This window comes from Saccopteryx bilineata, chromosome X (assembly GCF_036850765.1).
Source record: "Saccopteryx bilineata isolate mSacBil1 chromosome X, mSacBil1_pri_phased_curated, whole genome shotgun sequence".
In the NCBI taxonomy this organism is placed as follows: Eukaryota; Metazoa; Chordata; class Mammalia; order Chiroptera; family Emballonuridae; genus Saccopteryx; species Saccopteryx bilineata.
The window spans coordinates 71,879,040-71,901,228 of NC_089502.1; the positions used below are offsets into that span (position 1 = coordinate 71,879,040).

Genomic DNA, 22,189 nt, shown 5'->3' on the forward strand with positions numbered 1-22,189 from the left:
TCCCTAAGGCAGCTCTAGCTACAGTGCCCACCACAAAGAAGTCCACTCTATCTTTTCTAGGCCAGAAGGAGTGGGAAAGTAATGAAGAATGGTTTCTTTCACTTTCAACTGCTATTTGGTGCCCAGTGAGGGCGGGCGGGGAAATGAATCAGAAAGCTGCTGGGTAATGTCAAGAAGGTCGGTATTCCTGCTGCCAGGGAGATTCTGAACAGATCCCCCAGATCAGGGGTCCCCAAACTATGGCCCGTGGCCGCATGTGGCTCCCTGAGGCCATTTATCCGGCCCCGCCGCACTTCCGGAAGGGGCACCTCTTTCATTGGTGGTCAGAGAGAGGAGCATAGTTCCCATTGAAATACTGGTCAGTTTGTTGATTTAAATTTACTTGTTCTTTATTTTAAATATTGTATTGGTTCCCATTTTTTTACTTTAAAATAAGATATGTGCAGTGTGCATAGGGATTTGTTCATAGTTGTTTTTTTATAATCCGCCCCTCCAATGGTCTGAGGGACAGTGAACTGGCCCCCTGTGTAAAAAGTTTGGGGACCTCTGCCCCACATGGTGGCAGGGCTCCGTTTCCAGCAATGCTTCTCTTCTGGGGCCTGATGCTTCCTGGCAAGCTGGGCCAAAGCTACAGCTGAGGGGCACAAAGATGGTTTTGAGTCAGGAAGAAGGTATGAACTGGCCCTGCTGGTGGAAACAATCAGGGGCAGTGGGCCCAGGACCCAGCTTCCACTCCAAGCCCCATTCCGAGCCTGCCTTCTCTGGAGCCCCCAGAGTGAAGGGAGGCCTACACTGGTCTACCCCAGCACACAACCCCTCATCTCATAAACACCAAAACAACAGTTGGCTGTTTATTATTTTTCAAAAAGAAACAAACAAACAAACAAAACCATCCAAATGACATTGTGGTGAACGCTGAGTGATGTGGCTGATAAGGGCTGTCTCCCTGGTTCATTCATGGGCCATCAGGTGCAGTGGGGGGTGGGCTCCTGGTCCAGCAGAGGCGGTACTAGGGTGGACATCAGAAGAGCTGCAGACCAGTTTTGAGTCCATGCAGCTGGCCCTGGCTCCAGAGGAGGCCCTCCAAGCTGGTGCTGCTGTTGCTACAGTTGCCACTGCCGATGGCACAGTTCGGGCCCACGGTGCTATGGAGATGGGGGGATGGTGGTCATGGGGGAGGGCAGCTCGAGGCTCTGGAAGGGCCATGGGAGCTTGCTTGTGTGTCTATGGGAAGGGCCCACTGTCCTGCCTTGCTTTACAAAGAAGAGAGGAGAGCAAATCTAAGAAACCACTTCAAAGAGGGCCCCCCGCCCCGGGCCGGCTCTGCCATCCCCTCAGTTGAGGGAGGAAAGGGAGGACTAGAACTTTTTGTATGAAACTTTCCGCAGAGCTCCAGTACATAAAGACAGCTTTTGTCATTGTGGCAGAGAGAGGGAAGAGTTAGAGAAAAATTAAAGCACAGAAATCCAGGTTGAGGTAGGAGGGGGACCTGCAGGAAGATACTGAAAGTGGCTGCCTTAACAGGCTTTCTTCCAAGGCCCCAGAGAACCTAGGCTGGACCCTTCCCAACCCCTGCAGCTAGCTAAGGGACCCAAGGCCATGATGCTTGGGCTGCAAGACTAGGCCCAGCTTCCAACCCAGGACTTCAACATTGCTCTAGGGAGACACTGCACAGTCCCCTTCCCGGCCCTGCTCAGAATACTCTGGCTTCCCCTGCTTCCTTCAGGTCGAAGGACCCTCCAGGTACATGAGGGTGACAGCTGAGAGCAAAGGCATCATCCCTCCCCTCGGGCACATCCATGGTTACACTACAGCATCTGAAAAAAATGTTACAGATGATCTAGTCCCATCCCATCCCATTACCACTGATTTACAGACAAGGGAACTGAGGTCCAGACATGAAGGGGCCTGCCCAAGGCACAAAGTCAAGCCAGGGGTGGGGATGCCTGCTGCAGCAGAGGAAAGCTCCTGACTACAGAGGGTATGGGAGCTGGGCCAAGTTAGCCTCCTTCTGGAACTAGCTCCACCTGCCTACACGTCACCCTTGACACCCTGGTGTTGATCAAGCCAGTCTTACCCCAGAGGAGAGGAGGTCTCTCTCTCTCTCTCTCTCTCTCTCTCTCTCTGATGCGTGGGTTCTACTCAACAAAGCAGCACCTGGCTTCCCCAGCCTCCTCCCTTCTCCTCTCCAAAAGGCCTGCTGTCCCAAGTCTCAGACAGTGAGTTCACGGCACTGCCTTGGGCCTGGCCACGGCTTGCCTCTGAGTTCTACAGGGCTCTCCCCGGATGTCCAGAGGAAGAAAGGCTCACCACCCAGGGCCTGGGCAGGCAGCATCAGGACAGATTCTCAGTGTCAGGGGCCCACAGAGCTCTGTCTCTCTGGTACCCATAAGACTCTCCTGGTCACATGGCCTTGCAATCTGGAATATACAGGCTCCCGGGACAAGCTCCTATGTGTTACTGCCAGCAGAACCCCTCAGCAAGGGCTGCTTGGTCTCTGCCTCCCTGATGACTCAAGAGCTCCAATGCCTGCAATACAGAGGCAAGCTTCCAGGGAGAGCATCTAGTTCTATGCAGGTCTTGCTACCAAGGTACCTGGACAGTGTGGGGAGGCCTACTGACTACTCTGCGCACCTTTGGACAAACCCCTTCCCCTTTCTGGACCTCACGTTTCTCCTCCAGAACATGAAGAGGTTGAATTAGAGCATCCGTTCTTGACCTTTTGGGGGTGGTAGACCCTTTAGAGCAGTGGTTTGCAACTGCTCTGCCAGAAATTTCACATTGGTCCATCAAAGTGTTAACCACCCTGATGTTGTATGAAGATTACAGTCTAGAATCACTGGGTCTATAATCTTCATACAACAGACTGGTTAACTCTTTCACAGACCAGCACAAAATTTCTGGTGGACTGGTCTATTAATACTCGTGGTTGAAAAACACTGCTTTAGAGAATCTGTTGAAAATTAAGAAACTCTCTCCTCCCAAAATACACACACACCCAAACACACAGCCGAACACTTGATGCAGTCTGAAAGAGGTGCCAAACTCGCTCTATGTGGCTGCCTCGCTGCCTCCCCCACCTAGGGGCTGGGAGCCCCTGCAAGGACCCAGCCAGGAATTGGAGCTTGTTCCCTCAGTCAGACCCTGACCAAGGTCAGCTACCTCCCCTGCCCACCCCACTTTGTGTTCTCTCCCTTCCTCTTCCTTTTCCTCCCTCCCTACCTCCTGGAGGAGGCAGAGAAAGGGGTGAGAAATCCTGCTGCTTGGACACTCACCCCATTTTGCCTGTTGGGGGTTCCAGCCGCTGCTCTAGCACAGGCTGGTCCAAAAGATACATGGTGTCATAATTCTCCAGCATAAGCTCTGCGGGGTCCTCGGTCTGGCCTGGCATTAGGCCTAGGGGAAAGGTATCCCACCGCACATCTTCTGTGGAGCAAAGGGGGAAGGCAAGAGTGGGTTGACTGCTAGTGCTCCTGCACACCACCTCCTTAGTCTGAGCACTGCGCTCGGCCTTTGTGTATCCACAGCCGTTTCTCTCCATGTCACTTCTCCGGAACTACTCTCAACCTTAGCGCCCTCCCCCTTCCCCAGTCCCCCATACACACTTTATGACCCTCCTTCCTCTGTGTTCACACACACCACTACCACCGCCACCCACACTATGTGTACAGAGCTATGAACGCTTTTGTTTCTCTCTCATCTTTTCTCACATCCTCAGAAATGTCCCCACACACTGACAACATCTTCAAACCTGGCTGTACCACTAATGTAAACCTCTGACCCTCACCACTATTTCCAAAGACACACGTCCTGGAAAATCTACATGCCTCAGACTTCCCATCGTACTGCGTTCCCAAACCCACCAACACCTCAGAGCATTTGAATGATCTAGTTTTCCTACTTACACACACATAAACTCCCTGACATTCTTGAAGGCCACACCACTTCTTAGTGGCCTTGCCCTGAGAGATCTACACACCAGCTCAGGATGGACATGCCCCCAGAGATATGTCCCCCAGTGCAAAGTCTTACTGTCCGGCTGCACAGAGCACATCCCTTCTCTGGGGCAGGGCTGTCTCACTGCACATCGCAGCCCTCACCACCTAAGTGCACAGGCCAACTCCTCTGTTCTGTGAGGTTCCACTTCACTCCGTCTCCTACTCTGCTCAGTCTCAGGCACACAACCCACAAATCTCAATGGCACTGCATCCCCACATGCGCATGCAGAGGAAGCAATGGCAAAGGAGACACCTTTAATATCCTAGCCTTTCAGTATTCCCAAACGACTCTTTATCTCCTCCACTCCACACATACTCCACCTGAGAATGGACTGTCAGGCCTTCTCCACCCCTTCCACTCTGACTTAAACACTTTCCACAGTTTTATGCTAAATCCCCATCACGAACCTTACACCAGTACACCCAGTATTTTAAAGCAAAGATTTCAATGGTGAAATCCTCCAAGTAAATCCAGTTTCTGGCCTTCTGTATCTCCCCAGTAGCGAAAGAATTCTCCCTCTCATAATGCCCTTAGCAATCTGGAAAGTACCAACCCTGGACTAGCCTTTTAAGTTACCACGAGAAGCCTCTCTGGAAGGGTTGTTCCCCTGTTTTCCCACTCGTGGCTCTTTCACAGGAAGGAAGTTGTGCCAGTCTTGATGCCCTGCACTGCCCTGTGCACACAGAGATACTTTTGTACACAGGGCCCCTCCCCCCATGTCACCAACCTGATCCACCTGTCTCCCTGTCACTGACATCCTAACCCTGCAGACATCGCTGCTCCTGCCTCTACAGCCTGATACCCTTATACATGTTCCTTCAGTGACAGCACAGACCCATACAGGTGACTTGATAACTGTCTCCCTGCCTGTTCTCAGGCCTTCCCATATACCCCCATCATATTGCTATCTCTCTGCCTCATACAGATACCTCCTGGCAACCTTGCCTCCCCTTCCAAAAACATGTGACTATGTGTGCGAGTATATACAGATGGGTGTAGTGACTTCACAATAATCTCTTTTCCATAGCCCCTTCTCTTATACACACACACACACACACACACACACACACACACTGCCCATGTCAATGCCCCTCACTTCTGATATTTACAAAGACCTGCAGCCACAGACCTCCTCCCCCTATATTTCTGTTACTGTGTTTAGGTTTGTCCAGCACATGCACACACAGACATGTTCCTTCACCCCTAACACTCAGAGCCTTTATGTCCCTGCCCTTCCACACATTTACACACAAGGACAAAGGCTCCACATTTCCCCCTACGTTCCTTCACTGTCCCCCCTTTCCCCATTGTTCCCTGCCAGGTCCGCCCGACGCCAGACCAAGTCCCAGCCGCTTTCCCTCCCTCCCTCTGGCCGCATCACACAGGCTGCACCTATGTCTGTGAATACATACACACACATCCACCAGATTTTCCATTCATCTGAGGTCTCCCTACCTTAAGGTACCTGCTCCCTACCCTAAATGAGGATACTTATGAAAGACCACACTCAGGACAGATTCCCATTCCCGCACATTATCAAGCAGGTCTCCCTGGCCGCTCCCAGCTTCATCTAACTTGTATGCTCACCTGAAAATCATGTCACTCCTTATTCTCACTATTCTGATCTCACTTCCACTTGCTCTACCTTAATGCCCCCAGAATCCTGACTCATCAATGCTCAGCTTCCACATGTGTATGCAGTCACATCTACACAGGAAGATCTCTGTCTGTCTGTGCATCCCTGCATGTGAAAAACACATGCAGAATCAGACACACATACCCTGAACCTCTCACTTTCTCCTTTACGTCTTGCTGCACAGGGCCAACACCTGCACCATGCCCTCTGAGTGTGCTCTCCATATAAGGAGGCCAGCAGGATGACAGTGTTTTGGTCCCTGGCATTTACATGCTGTCCTAAGGGGGAGGGAACACAGCTATTATATATATACCAGGCTGTCTCCAAGGCTTGTCTCACACCTGTGACCCTCTGCTCCTTTTTGTTTCTTCTCTAGGATGGAGAAAAGCCTCAAGAGGCATCCTAAGAGAGCAAACAGGTAGGGGAGAAAGTAGATTCCAGGCTTCTTACCTGAGCTGACTTGCCACACAGACCCCTGCAGCGCTACTCTTTTGTGAGCCAGGAGCCTGGCATTCTTGGCAGTGGGGGACTCTTCCTCCAAAGAGAAAGGCCCCACCTCCATTCTGTCTTCCTCCTCCTCCTCATCTTCATCTTCATCATCATCATCATCATCATCTTCATCATCACCGTCATCGTCTTCATCCTCCTCCTCCTCCCACTTCTCTTGGTCATCATTTTCCTCTTCCTCCTCTTCCACCTTGTCTTCCAAGACCTCCTTCTTGACATCATTGAGGATGTCCTTCTTCTGCTGCGGGGCTTCCGCTTCAGGCCCCGAGCTCAAGCCAGCCGGATGGAGGTTCCAATACAGGCTGTCCACTGTGTATGCAGACCTCCCGGTGGGAGTGCTCACAGAGTCCGCCCGCACCAGGCTGGGTTTTCCATTCTGGGTATAAATGGAACAGATGCGCAGCAGCTTCTCCTGCTCCTCATCTGGCAGGACCTGCCCCATGGCTTTGAAGATGCTGAATAAAATGAGGGGTGGGGTGAAAAGGACTCAACATCTCAAGTCACTACAGACCCATCACTACACAACTGGAACTTGATCTCTGAGGTTCCAGACCTGCCCCTGAAAGGCAGTGTAGCAGAGCAGACAGAACACAACAACAAGACTATGGACCTTGAACAAGCTCTGTGATTCCTTTCTGTGGCTCACTCACCTCCATTCTCAGGAAAGTACGGAAAATTGACAGGATGCCTGGCACAGTGCCTGGCATAGTGGCCATTATCATGACCAGCTAGCTGGACTACAATGCTATGTAAATGCACAAACTAGCCAATAGGCCCAGAGGGCCGGACATGAGAATGGCAGATCCTCTGGGCTAGCTGAGCAACGTGTCCTGAGGTCCAAAGATATGCCTGGAAGTGTGCTGGGCTCCTTATGAATGGAACATAAGTATGATCCCTTTCTGGGAACAACTACAAACTAGCCTGGAATGGATAAAAAGGAAAAAAATGCAGCAGTTGACAAGACAAAGCAGGATGTGGCAGGGATGTCAAATGAGCACTGAGGACCTCGGGCACTACTGGAGCTCAGGGGCAGAAGAGAGCACAAGGAGGGCAGGAGAGATCAAGGGAAGACTCCGTGCAGAGACGAGCGTGAGCAACAGTGCTTGTGCGTCTGGTGGGACAAGCCTGGCTTGTGGGGAGGGGCTGTGCTGAGGAGCTGTGGGGGAAGAACAGGCTGCAAAGGTGAAGTGTGTGTTGGGCGGAGGGGTCACCTGATGACTGAGTCCAGGGGAAGGCTGCCTTTCTGAAGATCAGCACGGTGCCGTGTCCGTGTGGCGGACGGCCCAGACGTGGCCGCCCAGAGGGAGGGAGAGCAGGGAGAGGCGGTGAGGGCTGACCTGGGGCTCGGGCAGTGGAGATGGGAGGGAGAGAAGCTGGGAAGGACGACGGACAGGAGCAGGGCTTGATGACCAGATGGCAGGACTCAGGCAAAGAAGAGTTAAAGATGACGACACAGTACACACAGAGGACGGCACCCACAGCACAACCACCAACAGATACAGAGCCGCTGGGGAGGAAAAGGGCGGGCAGCCCTGGCAGCAGCTCACATAGGACCAGGCACCTGCTCGCTGATGGACGCATGGCTGCTTGGACAGGGCAGCAGCCTCTTCTCGGCCTACCGAGTCTGAACTGTGGGCTGTTCTTGGACACGCCACGCGTGCTGTGCTGGCTGTTTTCTCTCTGAGCCCCGATGGCAGACTCGTCACACGAGTGGTCTCCGGTCACTGCTCGCCGGGTGCAGGGCTGGGGGTAGTGACTCGTGGGAGACTGGGGACTTTCTCCGCAGGGCTCATTTCCTATTCTGAGAGCACGCTGGGTCAACCTGAATGGCTGTGGCTGGCCGGCCGGGGGGAAGCTTGTGAAAAGCTTCCAGCCTGATTAGAGTAAAAGCCAGAGAGACACTCTCTTCCCTCTCACTGCGGTCAATTATTATGATTAATAGTCAATATTCCCGGGCACTTGAAGCCGGCAAGGTGCCGTGTCACGCTGTTTATTATTACCCACCCGCTCTACCTGTCTAGTCTGACCACGGAGGCACAGGGCTGACATGGATCTTAGAATGTATCTCTGTCCTTGGGTTTTCCGATCACAGGTCAGGTGGTTGGAAACAAGGTGGCCTCTGGCCTCACAAGGCCTGTGCTCACATCCTTGCCCCGCCATCAACAAACCGTGTGATTCTGGGTTAAGTCCCTTCGCTCCTTGGAGCCACAATGTCTTTCTTACCTGTCTAATAAGGACATTATTCCTCTACCTTCAATGACTACTATGTCAAGTGAAATATCTTCTACAGAAAACACAGCACCATGCCTGACATTAATCACCAGTGCTGTCTTTTATTTTTTTGTCTAGAGAAAACAAAAGCCAAGTTTTTTATATGCCTAACAATGCAAGCTTGCTGCATTAGTGCCATCTAATGGAACACTGTAGAAAGAACACAGGAGTACGGGTAGGATATTTGTATTTCGGCCTCAGCTCTGACTTGCAGACTTGCTACTGACATAGAGCAGAATACTTGGGCAAATCCTATTTCTCAATCTGTGGAAAGGGGAGATCTGAACTACATTCACTGATTATCCGGGAGAAGCGGGATTTGTGCACAAGAAATCGTACCCACTGAGCTGCTGTCACTGCTGGCATATGTCGCATCCCTCTAGAATTCTTGAGTTGGGAGATCTCTGTGGTCCAGACTTCTCCAAGACCAGCAGCTTCCACTCTGCAGGCACTTAGGATTGGAAAGTACCTTGAAGGTCACCTATCCAAATCTCTCCACGCTGCTCTGTTCACTCCCTCCCCCCCCACGACACACATGCTGTGTTCTTTATGGTTTTGGAACTTCCTTTATTCTTTTCTTGTGCTTAAACTGCTCCAATGCCTCATCTGTGATCCTTTCCTGATCCCTTCAATTTTCGGTTTTCCTCAGTTTCCCACCCATTCACCTCTCTTACAGTCTAGAACACAAGGACCTGGAGATCTGGGTGCTTGGTTCAGTCCCATCTCCCGCGGGTCTTGCCCTGGCTAACTTTGTCTACAAGGCTACCTTTCTTCTCTTATAAGCTACTACTTATAGCGATAATAACATAAGCTACTTCTTATAAGCTATGATTGTGCCCCAAAAGGCATAAGGGCTTGAGAAAGATTTTCTGACTCTATGGGGGGCATCAGCAGAATAAGAGGGTCTCAGCACCCAGACTCCCACTCCATTCATTCCCCAGGCATGGAGTGAGCTCCCATCTAAGACGGCACTGCTGGCAACGAGACAGCAGAGTACAGTCTAGCTTAACAGTGTTTACTAAGACCTGTTGGGGCCTGGACTTACGCAGTGTGCTGGGGCACAGACGGCTAATGCAGAGCCCTTGCACTTGAAAAGTGTTGTCTGAGAGAGGGAAAGATACAGTAGGGGAAGTAGACACAGCAACACAAAATCGCAGATTGCGGAAGTACCTGAGAGAGTCAACATGGCGGGATAGATGGTACCAGCACCAAGTGAGACAGGGAGCAGAACAGGAAGAACACCTTGGGGTTGCAGAAGTGGGAGTAAGAAGATCAGTTCTCTTTTGGTCACAGTAAGGTGTCTGTGGGGACCTTACACCATGCAACAGGAGATATCTAACATGCTGTCGAATACAGGAGGTTGGATCTTCGGGGAAAGGCCTGGACTACCCAAAGATTTGGGCCTTGGCATTTTATCAGAACTGGTAAAAAAACACGGACATTTCAAGGTGGGAGTGTAAACAGCATTGATGCAGCAGACACAGCGACAGACAAGGCCCACTGGATTTGGTAATTAGAGGGTCAAAGCAGCTCTGAAGGTGAATGCCAAATTGTGGCTGGTCGAAGAATAAGAGAGTAGTGAGAAAACTGAGATTGCTGAGGGTAGATTCTTCTTCTGAGATGTTCTAATGGGAGGAGTGACAAGCTGGGGATAACCTGACAGGGGAATGAATGCTGGGTCCGAGGTTTTGCTTGTGTTGTTCTTGTTAATTTTCTTTGGAGATAAGAAACACTCAAGAGAAACATTCATAGGTTAAAGAAGAAGTGGCAGAAGAGCAAGGGAGGGGCTGGGAATGGGCCCCAGCAGTGGCGACAGAAGTAGCCCCAGAGCACAAATGGAGGAGCAGGCTGGGAGGTGGGGGAAGGCAGCCTCATCCCGAAACCGGTGAGCACCTTGAGAACAGCCACAGACCGGGTCACGAGCACTGGATGTTGGGTTGAGGGGGCCCTGCTCCATGCCTCCATGTGCTCAAGGAAGCTAGGGTTAAAGGTCAGAAGGAGAGGGACTTGAGCTGAGTGGTAAGCATGCAGAACAGTCAAGAAAGAGTAAAATGGGCAGAAAAAACATAACTGAGGTCTGGCCCAATGTTAAAAATCACAGCTATGCAGCGACAGTAATCCACAGGCCTGTGTGGTTTTCTCCAGCAGGGCTCAGCTCCCCGGGCTGAGTAGTGGGAGAATCGGAGTGGGGATCCAGCCTCTCTTGGGAGTTTGCCACTCAGATACGCCACTGGATGGGCAGAGCCAGGGGTGCTGATGAGCAGATGAAGTAATCAAGCACAGAATTGAGGGCAAGCAAGACTGAGGGAGGCTGGAAATGGAGGGATGGAGGTCTGGATGCCGGCAAAGAGCAGCCGCCTCGGGATACAAGGTGAGGACTGGAAGGACAAAAGGCTGTGGTCACGGAGTGGGACATGGGGACATCAGCTTTCGGGGACGGAACAGCTCTGAGTGATAGAAATGGGTTGCTGTGTGTCAGGGAGAAAGAAGATTGCTGGAGTGGAGAAGCTGCAGGGTGTCAGACGGCTCATTCCAATGAAATAGATTTTGCTTCAGGAAGCAGGAAGAGAATTGGGTGGCAAAGCCTTCTACGGCTATGGCAGAAGTAGCTCAGGGAGAGGAAAGGAGACAACCGCATATATTTACAGGGACCAGAGCAATATTCAGTGTGGCCATGGTGCCCTGGGTAGATTAGGTCAAGGAGGACCACATGAGGTGGGCTTAGCATGACAGGCTGGGGTGGAATCAGAAAGATCTTTGAGTGTCAGGCTAAAAAGCCTAGATGTCATCAGGAAGGCAATGCAGAGCCACAAAGGACTCAGAGCACCTGTCAGAGATAGATTTTGGGAAGACAATAGAGACAGCACTGGGCTTAAGAGGCAGAAGACCGGGCTCAATGGATAAACAGCAGCTACTATTTATTGTGCACTTACTCTATATAGGCCACTGCGCTAAGCGTTCTAAGGGAGCTGAATCATCCATTCTCTTACTGGACTCGGTTCAGCCAGGTCTTAAACTGTGTCACCTTAGGCAAGAATACCCTACTCCTCCCCAACCTGAGACTCAGTTCTCCAATCACTCAGTAGGAAGGAGACGGGACTAGGTATCCTTGCAAGGGCCCGTCTAACTCTGCCATTCTAGAGTTGTGTGGCCTTGAGGCCTGCAGGGCCTCCTCCTCTTAACGGATGGAATTCAAGAGACTTACAGCTGAAGGAGACGGGGGCTGGCCCAGCAAGGTGAGCCCAAGCAGGACTCAACCAACTGAGGCCAATCAAGGGAGGCAGAGCAGTTGAAGAGCCTCCAGCTCTTTCTTGCTTCCCACTGGACTGCAGAAAACCGGCGGGCATTCCGTCCTGAGAGAGAAGAGAGGGCCTGAGGGGAAGGCACTGGCAAGCCCCCCCGGCCAACCGCACCTTGAAAATCTTGACTCCGTACTTCCCCACATCACCCACAGACTTCCCGCTCTATACCTCCCAACTGCTCAAAGCATTCTGGAGGCTCTTTGCCTTCAGCTCAGTTTAGTTGACTCTGAGAAGAAAGAGGAGGGAGATTTGTCCACTGCTGCTGCAGGGCCCTCTTAGGCAAATCTAAACCTTTAACAAGTGATATATCCACCTCTTGCTATTCAGCTGAGCTGAGAACTGTGGCAGATGCTCTTTTCTGGGCTGCATTAGGCCCTGGGACTAGGGCTAGTCTCCTTCCCTCACCAGTCTTCGTGTTAGCCACGATCAGTTCAACGGTCCATCTGAGGATGTAGGTGGGCCGGATCCCACTGCTCCCCAAGGCCGACAGCTCAGAGAACATCCTCTCTAGCAGAGCCTGAGTGAAGGTCTGGCAGTGCAGGCCCCTGAGCAGGGGCTGCCAGAATTGAGAGAACGGCTTTGGTACCAGGATATCGTTGAAGTCCGAGTTTTCTGCTTGTAAGGGCCAGATGTTGAAAGAGAATGGGAAGGTGTGTGGGGGCATGCCAAGGGAGATAGGGATGGGGAGGGACAGAGAGCGGAAGGAGGGATTCAGGAAAAGTAGAGGGAAGCAAGGGGAGAAAAGAGAGGGAAAAAGAAGGGGCCCCACCACCAACAAACAAGAGTTGCCATCGCAGAGCAGAAGGAAAGTGGAGAACAGAATAGCAGGGGGAAAAACTAATTAGTATCTAGCAACAAATAAGTTGACTCAAAACAGTATAAAAGAATAAAAGCTCCGGTTCTAGCTTCAACTTTGTCAATAACTCACTGTGTGACTTTGGGTCAGTACCTTCCCCTCTCTGGACCTCAGTCTGCCCATCTGTAACATGAGGATGGTGGGCTAGATGACCTCACAAGGCCCCTTCAGTTCTGCTGTTCTAGCTCTCTAGCAAGTGGCTAAATCACAATTAACGCAGCACAGTAATGGCATTAAGACTCCCCCCAGCCCACCCTACCCCATCCCATCCCATCCCACCCCACCCCACCCACCCCACCCTACCCCACCCCATCCCACCCCACCCCACCCCACCTACCCCACACAATTCCAGGCCACAGCAGAAAACCCCAGTAAGGACTTATCAGTATGGCTACCTGTTCTTCTCAGCCCCATGGGGCCTCCAGATGCAATAGAATGGCAGGAAACAGCCTTTTCACCCAGCTCAACCCTGTTGTTCTTGCCCAAAAAACACAGTAACCTAGGTGCAGTGGGCCCCCAAAACCCTACCTTCATATTCTATCTTCAAAGCTGCCAACTGCTCAAATGTGGGGATGAGAAAGCCATCGTCCAGAAAAGCGTCCAGCACAGCTTCCCTGGAGAAAGATGACACTCAAACAAACGGAAGCAGGCACAAGACCCTCTCACGCTCCCCTAACCTTAACTCCCAGGGCAGCTAATGCCTTTGCTTCCATGGCCAAAGCAGCACAGTGTGGGGAAAAAGACAACTGACAGTTGGATCTCTCAGGCCACAGCCTCCTGGGGCAGGGCCTGGACCAGAGACTGGCATCAGTGGGTTCTGAATAAGCGCTACCAAGCACATGCGGACCTAAGGCCCAGAATGAGGGCCGGACAAGCCTAGAAGCACAGATGGAGAAGTCTCAGGTCCACAGAGGAGTTCAGCATCTGGAGTCAAAGTGTCAAGGGGTTTTAGACTTAAGTTCCTGCTCAGACTATTTCTCCAGAGTCTCTGGTCTCCTACCCCTTCCCTTCTTCCCAGTTGTTCTCTTTTAGACTCTAGAAAAAGAAACTTTGGGGATCCAATTGCCGGACTGAATATGATCCTTATTCCTAGGGACCCCAAAAACCCAGAACTAAGTTACAGAGTTTGAAATTGTAGGCCACAGGAGTTCATTCCTCACCCCTTCCTAGCTCAGATGAAACCGGCAACAGCCAACTGTCTCTTCCAGAGCTGGCAATTCCCCCAGAGGGGCTCCCCTAGCTGAGCAGGACTAGAGGGGGAACAAGAGTTCCACAGGTATCTCAATGCATGAAGAGGTGCCGTGCTCAGATCCCACTCTCCATCAGGCTAGAGGAGGAAAGAGCTGCCTATCCTTCTATCAGTCTCCCTTCCCCTCAGATCCCCCTCCAAGAAGAACACTTAGGGCAGCCAGCCAGCTGCTTTATCAGCACAAGCAGGCAGACACTACTGTCTAGGGGCAAAGGACACTTTTCCCAGGTGTTCGGGGGGGGGGGCACAACCCGCCCTTTGGCAACCAAGATGCCTAAGCTAGGCAGACATTGATCAAAACAGCTTTGGACCTAGTAGTATCCTGGAAATGACGGCTCATGGCCATACTAAGTTGAGAAGAACTTAGTCTTTTGAGAAGCCAGGCCCTGGGAAGGCTGTTGTTTCCCGAACTGCAACTATCCAGAGGTGCTGCTGCTCCACAGTAGAATTTCAAAAGAAAAGACCTGCAGCGCCCACCATGTGTCTTCTACCTGAAATTTGGACAAGAGCTAGGCAGCAAAGTGGTACGGACTAAGGGCTTTTCCTAGTTGCCAAGCACTCCACGTACCACTCAGCAGAGAGGAGCAAACCCAGCTAAGGAGACTAGGGGACGGATGACGGTAGACACCCTGCCTCTGGCCATTTTGCTGTTTTTCCGAGCAGGCAACCCCGCCCTGGTAGCAGCAGGGGCAAAGGAAAAGGGTCACACAGAAAGCAGGGTCACCCCATGGGGTGTCAGAACTATCCCCGAAATTTCCTACAGCAGAGGTTAGAAAGCTGGGACAGGGAAACTGATTTCAGTGACATTCTACATTCTACCCTAGAGATGAAGCAGCCCCTCTGGTTACTTAGTTACATACCTATTCTCCCACGTGATGCCCTTGAGCTCTGCCAGGATGCAGTCTGCATGTGGGGACAGGTGATTCCAGGCCTTAATGGCCTGAGGTAAATGCCTAAGTTTCTCCAGCACCTGCCAGCAAAGAGGCTCCCATCACAAGGCTGGTTTAGTCAGGAAACCCGCCCCTACCCCACCAGGTTCCCCTCCGGTAGGATCTCTCAGTACCTTCCCTAAGGGGAAAGGGCAGGGCATGCAGACGTGGGCCCACCACTCCCCTATGGGACCTGAACCTGAAAATATCCTGACTGTCAAATGCCAGATTTTCTCCTTTTGCTTCTCCTCCCCACACCCAAGTTCCCCGTGCCTCCCAATCACCAGATACCCTCACAACGAGTTATCCATGAAGGGCATTTGGTTGGAGTTGTTGGGCATACTCTTGGGCCAAGGGGTGAGGGAAAGCAATGGGTTATGGAAGAAAGAAAATTCTGAGACACAAGCACTAATCCCGGTTCCATCGTTAACTGCATATGTGACCTAGGGCTAGTCTACTTATCCATGGCTCCAATTTCTTCATCTGTGAAAAGGAAGGTCTGAGCTGGTTTCTAAGCTACCTCCCTTCCTGCTAAAAACAGCACCACTGAAGCCCAATCTAGGAAAGCTCTCGGGCGCCATCTGCTGATCAACTGCAGTACTGATCAGCACCTCTGCCCAGCTGTTCCCTACTAGCCCGTGGGACAGATCGTCCACAAACTTCTAGCATCTGCTCCCCTCCATCGGTGTGGAGGATAAGCCACCTGGACTCTGCGCCCTTTGCCTCATTCCTAGTGCCCCTTCTCTCTTACCAAGAAGATCCCTCAAGCTTTGCCACTTTTCTTTCAAATTCCTTCTCAGGACTTCTCTCAGGTAGCTGGCAAAAGGGAGGAAATGGCTGTGGAAGGTGAGAATATGCAAAGTCAAGGGCACTTCCTTACCTTAAATTGCTCCTCTTCATATGATACCAGTAGTTCTCGGGCTCTTTCTGAAAACAAAATAGGGAAACAGATAGGCCACCAGCCCAACCACTTCCGCTGATGGGATTCTGAGCCCCACTGACCTCATTTCTTGAGTAACTAGAATTCTTTCCTTTCCTAATGCAGAGAGCTGAAGGAAGACACTTTGTGACAGGAATTCTCTTAAGCTAAGACTCACCACAGCCCCAGAAAAAGTGCTGAGTAAGGAAAATAACCAGTGTCAACCCTAAACCTGAGTCATCCAGGCTCACAGGCCCTTCTGTCTCCCCACCCCACCCTCAAGGACACCTACCATATAGCTCTTTATGTCTCCGAGCCTTTTCCAACTGCGCATCAACCTCTTTGTCACCTTTGGTGTCTCCGTCGTCCCTGACATCCAGCTCTTCACCTTTCCCCTCATCCTCAAGCTTTGGTTGCTGCTCTGTGATGTCATCAACAATGTTCTTTGATTCCTCTTGGTTGTCCTCTTCTGCCTCGTCCTTGTCCTCCTCCAACTCCCAGGTCTCTCTCAGGCTGTTCTCCAGCTGGCGGCACCAGTAGGTCTTCTGGAGCCAACCCAGAACAAAATAGCAACCTAGAGGAGGGGAGGAAGGAAGGCCATGCAGTAGGGGCCGTCATGGGCAAGTGGTGCCTAGCAGGCCCCCAGCCTCATCTCGCAAGCAGTGTGTGAAGGCCAAAAGAAGAGGCTGGATGCCTGACCAGGCGGTGGCACAGTGGATAGAGCGTCAGACTGAGACGTGGAGGACCCAGGTTCAAAACTCCGAGGTCGCCGACTTGAGCACGGGCTCCTCTGGTTTGAGCAAAGCTCACCAACTTGGACCCAAGGTCGCTGGCTTGAGCAAGGGGTCTCTCTCTCTCCTGTAACTCCCTGGTCAAGGCACACATGAGAAAGCAACCAATGGACAACTAAGGTGCCACAAGAGAGAATTGATGCTTCTCATCTCTCTCCCTTCCTGTCTGTCTGTCTCTAACTGTCCCTCTCTCTGTGTCTGTCACTAAATAAATAAATAAATAAATACCACAGAAACCAAAATAGCAAACAGATTAAAATACAAAAAAAAGAGGCCTGACTTGACGCACAAGTCTCAAATATCCAGAAGGGAGCCCTCTTGCCCTCTTGCTCTGGGTTATCCCTCTGTTCTTTGCTTTCTCCTGCTTATTAGCACCTTTCTGAGAAAATAAACTGATAACAGACTTGCAGATGGGATGCCAAAAATGGCATGGGACTGCTAAGTGGAAGAACAGGGACAACCCCACAAGCCATTACATGGCCTCAGCCAAGTCTCTTCCCTTTTCCAGATCTGTTTCCCCAACCTGAAGGGGCAGGGCTGAGTCAGGGTTTCTTAGTTGGAATGGAATGTCCACAGAACCCCTGGGTTCATAACACTTGTTGTTTCAAACCTGTCAGCTCACTCCCACTCACTTCCTCCTCGGGCACAAAATTTAAGGGGACACCAAAAAAATCTCCATAACTGAGATCAGATCAATGCCCTGCCAAACCATACTGGAGTCTAAAGCAAAGGGAGAATTCAATAATGCTAATCCTGTCTTCATTTAAAATTGCTGACGTTTTGTCCATGGTGTATTTTTCTACATTAAGACGTTATCACCCTGGCCGGTTGGCTCAGTGGTAGAGCGTCGGCCTAGCGTGCAGGAGTCCCAGGTTCGATTCCGGGCCAGGGCACACAGAAGTGCCCATCTGCTTCTCCACCCCTCTCCCTCTCCTTTCTCTCTGTCTCTCTCTTTCCTTCCTGCAGCCAAGGCTCCATTGGAGCCAAGTTGGCCCAAGCACTGAGGATGGCTCCATGGCCTCCGCCTCAGGTGCTAGAATGGCTTTCGTTGCAATGGAGCAACTCCCCAGAGGGGCACTGCCCCCTGGTGGGTGTGCCAGGTGGATCCGGGTTGGGTGAATGTGGGAGTCTGTCTGCCTGCCTCCCCTCTTCTCGCTTCAGAAAAAAAAAAGAGAGGTTATCTATCATGATTACTGAGCTTTTGACACACCCTTTAAGTTTGTGCCCAAGACAAGTGTCTCACTTTCCTCCCAGTAGTCCTGGCTCTGATGCTAGAGAGACACTCCTGCCTGTCCCTACAGTACCACCCAGACAAGGCCCCTGGGCTAAACTGTGATAGACATATTCCCTGGAGACTCACCTCTGCGGCAGTCATTGATATGAGGCATTTTCTTGTGGGTCAACTGATGGCGAAGTTCAACAATCCAATCTGGAATATTCACCTGATTGTGGGGGAGAATATGAGGGAAGAAATCAGAAAATATTAAAGCTGGGACTACAGAGATGACCTAGTCTGGCCTCCCCCCATTTTACAGATAGAGAAATTGAAGTCCTAAGAAGAGCTTCCAGTCTTTTGGGCAGAGCCATGATGAGAAACCAGGTCTCCTGATTCTTTTTACTGCTCTGAGGAGGTACCCCTGAAAATCAGAAAAGACGCTTGCCTACCCCAACCACCAACTGTGTTCCTCCAACAAAGACATTCCTATAAACGAGCCTTAACAATCACTTTCTCTCAGCTTCCGCTATCTTGTATGTATACCTGTCCCTCTCCCTGAGCACCTTTGACGTCTCCTTCTTCCTTCCCTTCCACACTTCCTCCAGGAAGCTTCACTTGATGATGGAGAACCCTCCTGCCCTTGACACTGCTCACACACTGACGGCAGGAATGCTGGGCATTCCCATGTCACTTGGCTGGGCTTGTCCCCTCCCTCAAACTGTCAGCTCACAGAAGGCAGGCACTGGGACTGCCACCTCTTTCCTGTCCCCACCCAGTAATGCATTCCATTTGGGCATGTTAGCTTCACTGGGCCACTCTCAGCAAGCTGGCAGGCCAAGTGCAGTAAAGAAGGCAGCCGAAAACAAGAGAGGAAGTCTCTTCTTTCAAACTGGAGACTGCGGCTCCAGGACTCTTGCTGACCTTGGCTGGCAGTGATGAGATGAGGTAACCTCCCTGTGTGCCCACAGCACCCCATGCCCCATTTAGTGAGCCCTGCTGATGAGAGAGAACTGAGTGAAACCACTTTCCCATACGCACCTCCTGAGCGAGGAACTTGAGAGGGACCCTGACAGACTTGGTCTTCCTCTCCGAGATGAGATTCACGAACCTGGGGTTGTGAGAGAAACGAATGGCACAGCCCAAGTAATGTTTTGTCTGTTTGTTTTTTCAATTAGCTATAACAGTGCCTCAGGTAAACCTCCCTGGCTACGATGCTGCCACTGCACAAAGCTCCAAATAAATGTTTTACTCAAACCAGTGGGGCTTCAGAACACCTGGAGAATTGACACCCTGCATTTCCACAGCCTTTCCACTGACTCTTCTGTCCTGTTCTTATAGTTAATGCCAGCCAAAGCAGAGACGGTTCCGTACAGTCCAACATATACTGAGTGCCTGCCCTGTGCTGAAGTCACACAGGTGAAAAAGATTGCTTTAGCCTTGAAGAGTTCAGTCTATGATAAACAGTCATGACATAATATAGCATGTTATATCAGAACACACTACAGTATAAATGCTAAAACAAAGGACTACATCAAATGACATCGGGAATACAGCTAAATAACAGAGAAGATAAAAAGAGCTATAGGAAAGATCTCAAGGCAGACAAGGGGAATAGGATGAGATGAACAAAGTCTGTGACATGAAAAAACTTGGTAGCAGCCTTTTTCCTGACGTGCAGGAGACAACTGCTAGCACAACTCTGAGTCCCCTTGTAAGTCAGAAACTCCCAGTCCCTGTCTCCACTTCTGCAATTCAGCAGCCTTTCAGAGGTGAAAAGGACAGTAACAGGTAGAGATGGTGTAGGGCTGGGAAATAATCCACATTAAATCACGGCCAGAGCCATTGAAACATTCACAAAAGTTCCTATAGGTGAAAGAGTTAGAGGGAAAAGAGAGAAATCAACCCGTCAAAGCTGGAAAAGACCCACAGAAATCACTTGGTCTGAACTACCCTCACCCCATATTCTAAGAGAGAGAAGGAATGAAAAATGGAAGAGAGAAAGCTCTCTGGAGAAGAAAAAGAGAAATGTCTGTTAACAAGGGATAATAAAAGCTGTCAAGTCAAGCAATCACGGGGTGACCCATACATAGGACACACTGGGCTTTTTCCTTCAGGTAGCTCCTAAAGCCAAGATTTGCATATCACATGCTACCCCCACCACACCCGTGCCCCCAAACCACCCTCCACCCTGACCCATGTAGGTCTTACCTGACCAACGCCATGCCATAGAGAAGTCTAAGTTCATCAGTGCCCAAGCCACCAGTTACATCCAAGAGCTTACAGCGCACCAGGTCAGCAGTAGAAGCCACTGCCAGGGGGAGTTCGTTGCCTAACCTAAAGGGCCACAGTCCAGCACCATCATAAAGGTCCCTGACACTGGTCCACCCTCCACCTCATAACCTAGATTGCGATAGCCTATGTCAAAGATGGGAGTTGGGCAAAAGTAGGTTTACAGTTGTATGTGAAACATAGTTTATCCTTGCATCACTTATTAATTATGGTATTGTTAGTGTATCACAACTGTAAACCTACTTTTGCCCACTCCTGCATACGCTGGCTCAAGTGTACATGAACAGACACAAATTAAGAGGGTGGGAAGAGGAAGGTTATCCAAAAGTACACATGATATGAGGTTGGCTGGGTTACACAGAAGACATCTAACCGCTATGCAATCAACCAACAATTCAGCGTGGATACACCCCTTTCTTTCCTGTTAAATCCTCAACTCATTTAGCTAAAGAACCTTATTCCTTGAAACTTTTATCCCTTGTCTACTCCCAAGTCAGTCTTACCAACGGAACTGAGGCGCCTCATTCAAATATAATTTTGAAGGCAAGTTCCTTCACCCCCGGAACCTCCGTAATTCAAATCAGAAACCAATCCTAGGATGCTATCCTACTCATTAAAGCCTGGCTCAGGCACACCGCTCCTTCCGGCATCCCCCTCCCCCCCAAGACGGGGAAAAGGTCGCAGATCTAACAGGAGCCTTGCTAAGGCACACCCCCTATTTTTCCGCAAACAGGGTTAGTGCAAGGGCTTGACTGCGACTTGCCCCCAGGTACTTGAGAGAAGAAACATCCCAACCACTCATAGGGACACCGGGGGCCACTGGTGTTAAGTGTGAAGAATAAACCCTTATGGGAATTCCACAAAGGCAGGCGCCACCAGCACTCAGGCAGGAGGGCTGACTTGTCGTCTTACCTGCTCCTCCACGCTGTGATGCGGTTCAGGGCATAACGCTGCAATTTAGGATCGTCACAAAACAGATACACCGTCACCTGATCCCACTCAGCCTTACTGAGCCAGGCGACTACGATGCGCTGCGCCCAGAGGGGCGACAACCTCTTCTCTTTGATGCACTTGCCGCACCACGCACTCCACACGCGATCCATCCCCTAAGGACCAGACCCGCCCCGGACTCTCACCGCACACCTGGCCAGACGCCTAGCCTGGGGCCGCAGCTCACCGCACAGCCTTCAACTCAATGTGCTTGCCTAAGTTCAAACCGCCACCGCCCCAGCAGCCAATGGGAGAGTGTGACCCCGACGCAAGCCCTCCTCCCAGCGCTAGCGTGTCAAATCGGAACGGGAGAGCTAGAGGCTAACCGTATCACAAGTTGAGTATAGGCGTGCTTAAACCGGAAGTGTTCTTTTTTCAAAGCAACTGTACCAGCTACAAGCGGTGAGCCTCAAGGTTCCGGTAATTTCCTGGTTGCTAATAGATCTCAGCCCCAGATCTGGAGAGAGGTATCTGAGTACTGGAGGAATTTTAGTTTGCGCCCCCTGGCGGGCATGGGAAGTACTGTGGTTGTCCTACTACTGGAACTGCGCTGTTTCCCTGAATCAGCGCCTGACCCAATAAAACACTGTGGACACTGAACCAAGACTACCAGCAGTGTTTATTCAGGTCCTTTGACAATTTCTTTTCTTTCTTTCTTTCTTTCTTTCTTTCTTTCTTTCTTTCTTTCTTTCTTTCTTTCTTTCTTTCTTTCTTTCTTTCTTTCTTTCTTTCTCTCTCTCTCTCTCTCTCTCTCTCTCTCTCTTTCTTTCTTTCTTTCTTTCTTTTTGACAGAGACAAAATGTCTGAGAAAGTGACAGACAAGGACAGACAGGAAGGGAGAGAGATGAGAAGCATCAATGCTTTGTTGTGGGTCCTTAGTTGTTCATTGATTGCTTTCTGATTAGTGCCTTGACCAGGGGGCTCCAGCAGAGTGACTGACTCCTTGCTCAAGCCAGTGACCTTAGGCTCAAACCAGCAGCCTTGGGCTTCAAGCTAGTGACCTTTGGGCTCAAGCCAGAGACCACGGGGTCATCTCTATGACCCCACGTTCAAGCCAGCAACCCCGCAGTCAAGGTGGTGAACCCACGCTCAAGCCAGTAACCTCGGTGTTTCAAACCTGGTTCCTCCACATCCCAGTCTGATGCTCTATCCACTGTGCCACTGCCTAGTCAGGACTTTTCCAATTTCTTAATTGAATTGTTTGTGATTTTTTGGTGTTGAGATTTATAAGTTTT

General features: G+C 50.8%; 2 protein-coding genes and 1 non-coding gene across 16 annotated transcripts in view; 1 reads left to right on the plus strand and 2 right to left on the minus strand.

The window, feature by feature from the left end:
- ZC3H12B (zinc finger CCCH-type containing 12B) overlaps positions 1-6,064 on the plus strand; it is a 207,777-nt gene extending 201,713 nt beyond the window's left edge. Inside the window, exon 10 of the transcript XR_010727891.1 lies at positions 6,012-6,064. The gene's annotated coding sequence lies outside the window, so the exon portion shown is untranslated. The remainder of the gene's footprint in view (positions 1-6,011) is intronic.
- On the minus strand, positions 838-21,188 carry LAS1L (LAS1 like ribosome biogenesis factor). Of its 14 annotated transcripts, none has more exons than XM_066250344.1 (14): positions 20,877-21,179; positions 19,884-20,009; positions 18,714-18,783; positions 17,820-17,901; positions 15,961-16,242; positions 15,630-15,676; positions 14,681-14,790; positions 13,100-13,185; positions 12,644-12,694; positions 12,121-12,327; positions 11,619-11,766; positions 6,086-6,597; positions 3,276-3,423; positions 838-1,145 (listed from the first exon to the last, which is right to left on the minus strand). In XM_066250344.1, the coding sequence occupies exons 1-14, from the start codon at positions 21,065-21,067 to the stop codon at positions 1,022-1,024; spliced, it is 2,184 nt and encodes a 727-aa protein (XP_066106441.1). In that variant the 5' UTR covers positions 21,068-21,179; the 3' UTR covers positions 838-1,021. The 14 variants fall into 14 exon arrangements, with proteins under 14 accessions (XP_066106441.1, XP_066106432.1, XP_066106433.1 ...); XM_066250335.1 differs by having other exon boundaries at positions 3,276-3,426; XM_066250336.1 differs by having other exon boundaries at positions 12,121-12,330.
- Positions 18,761-18,907, minus strand: LOC136317930 (U4 spliceosomal RNA). Its single transcript, XR_010727920.1, has one exon. It is a non-coding gene; the product is annotated as a U4 spliceosomal RNA (small nuclear RNA).
- Positions 21,189-22,189: the final 1,001 nt, after the last annotated feature.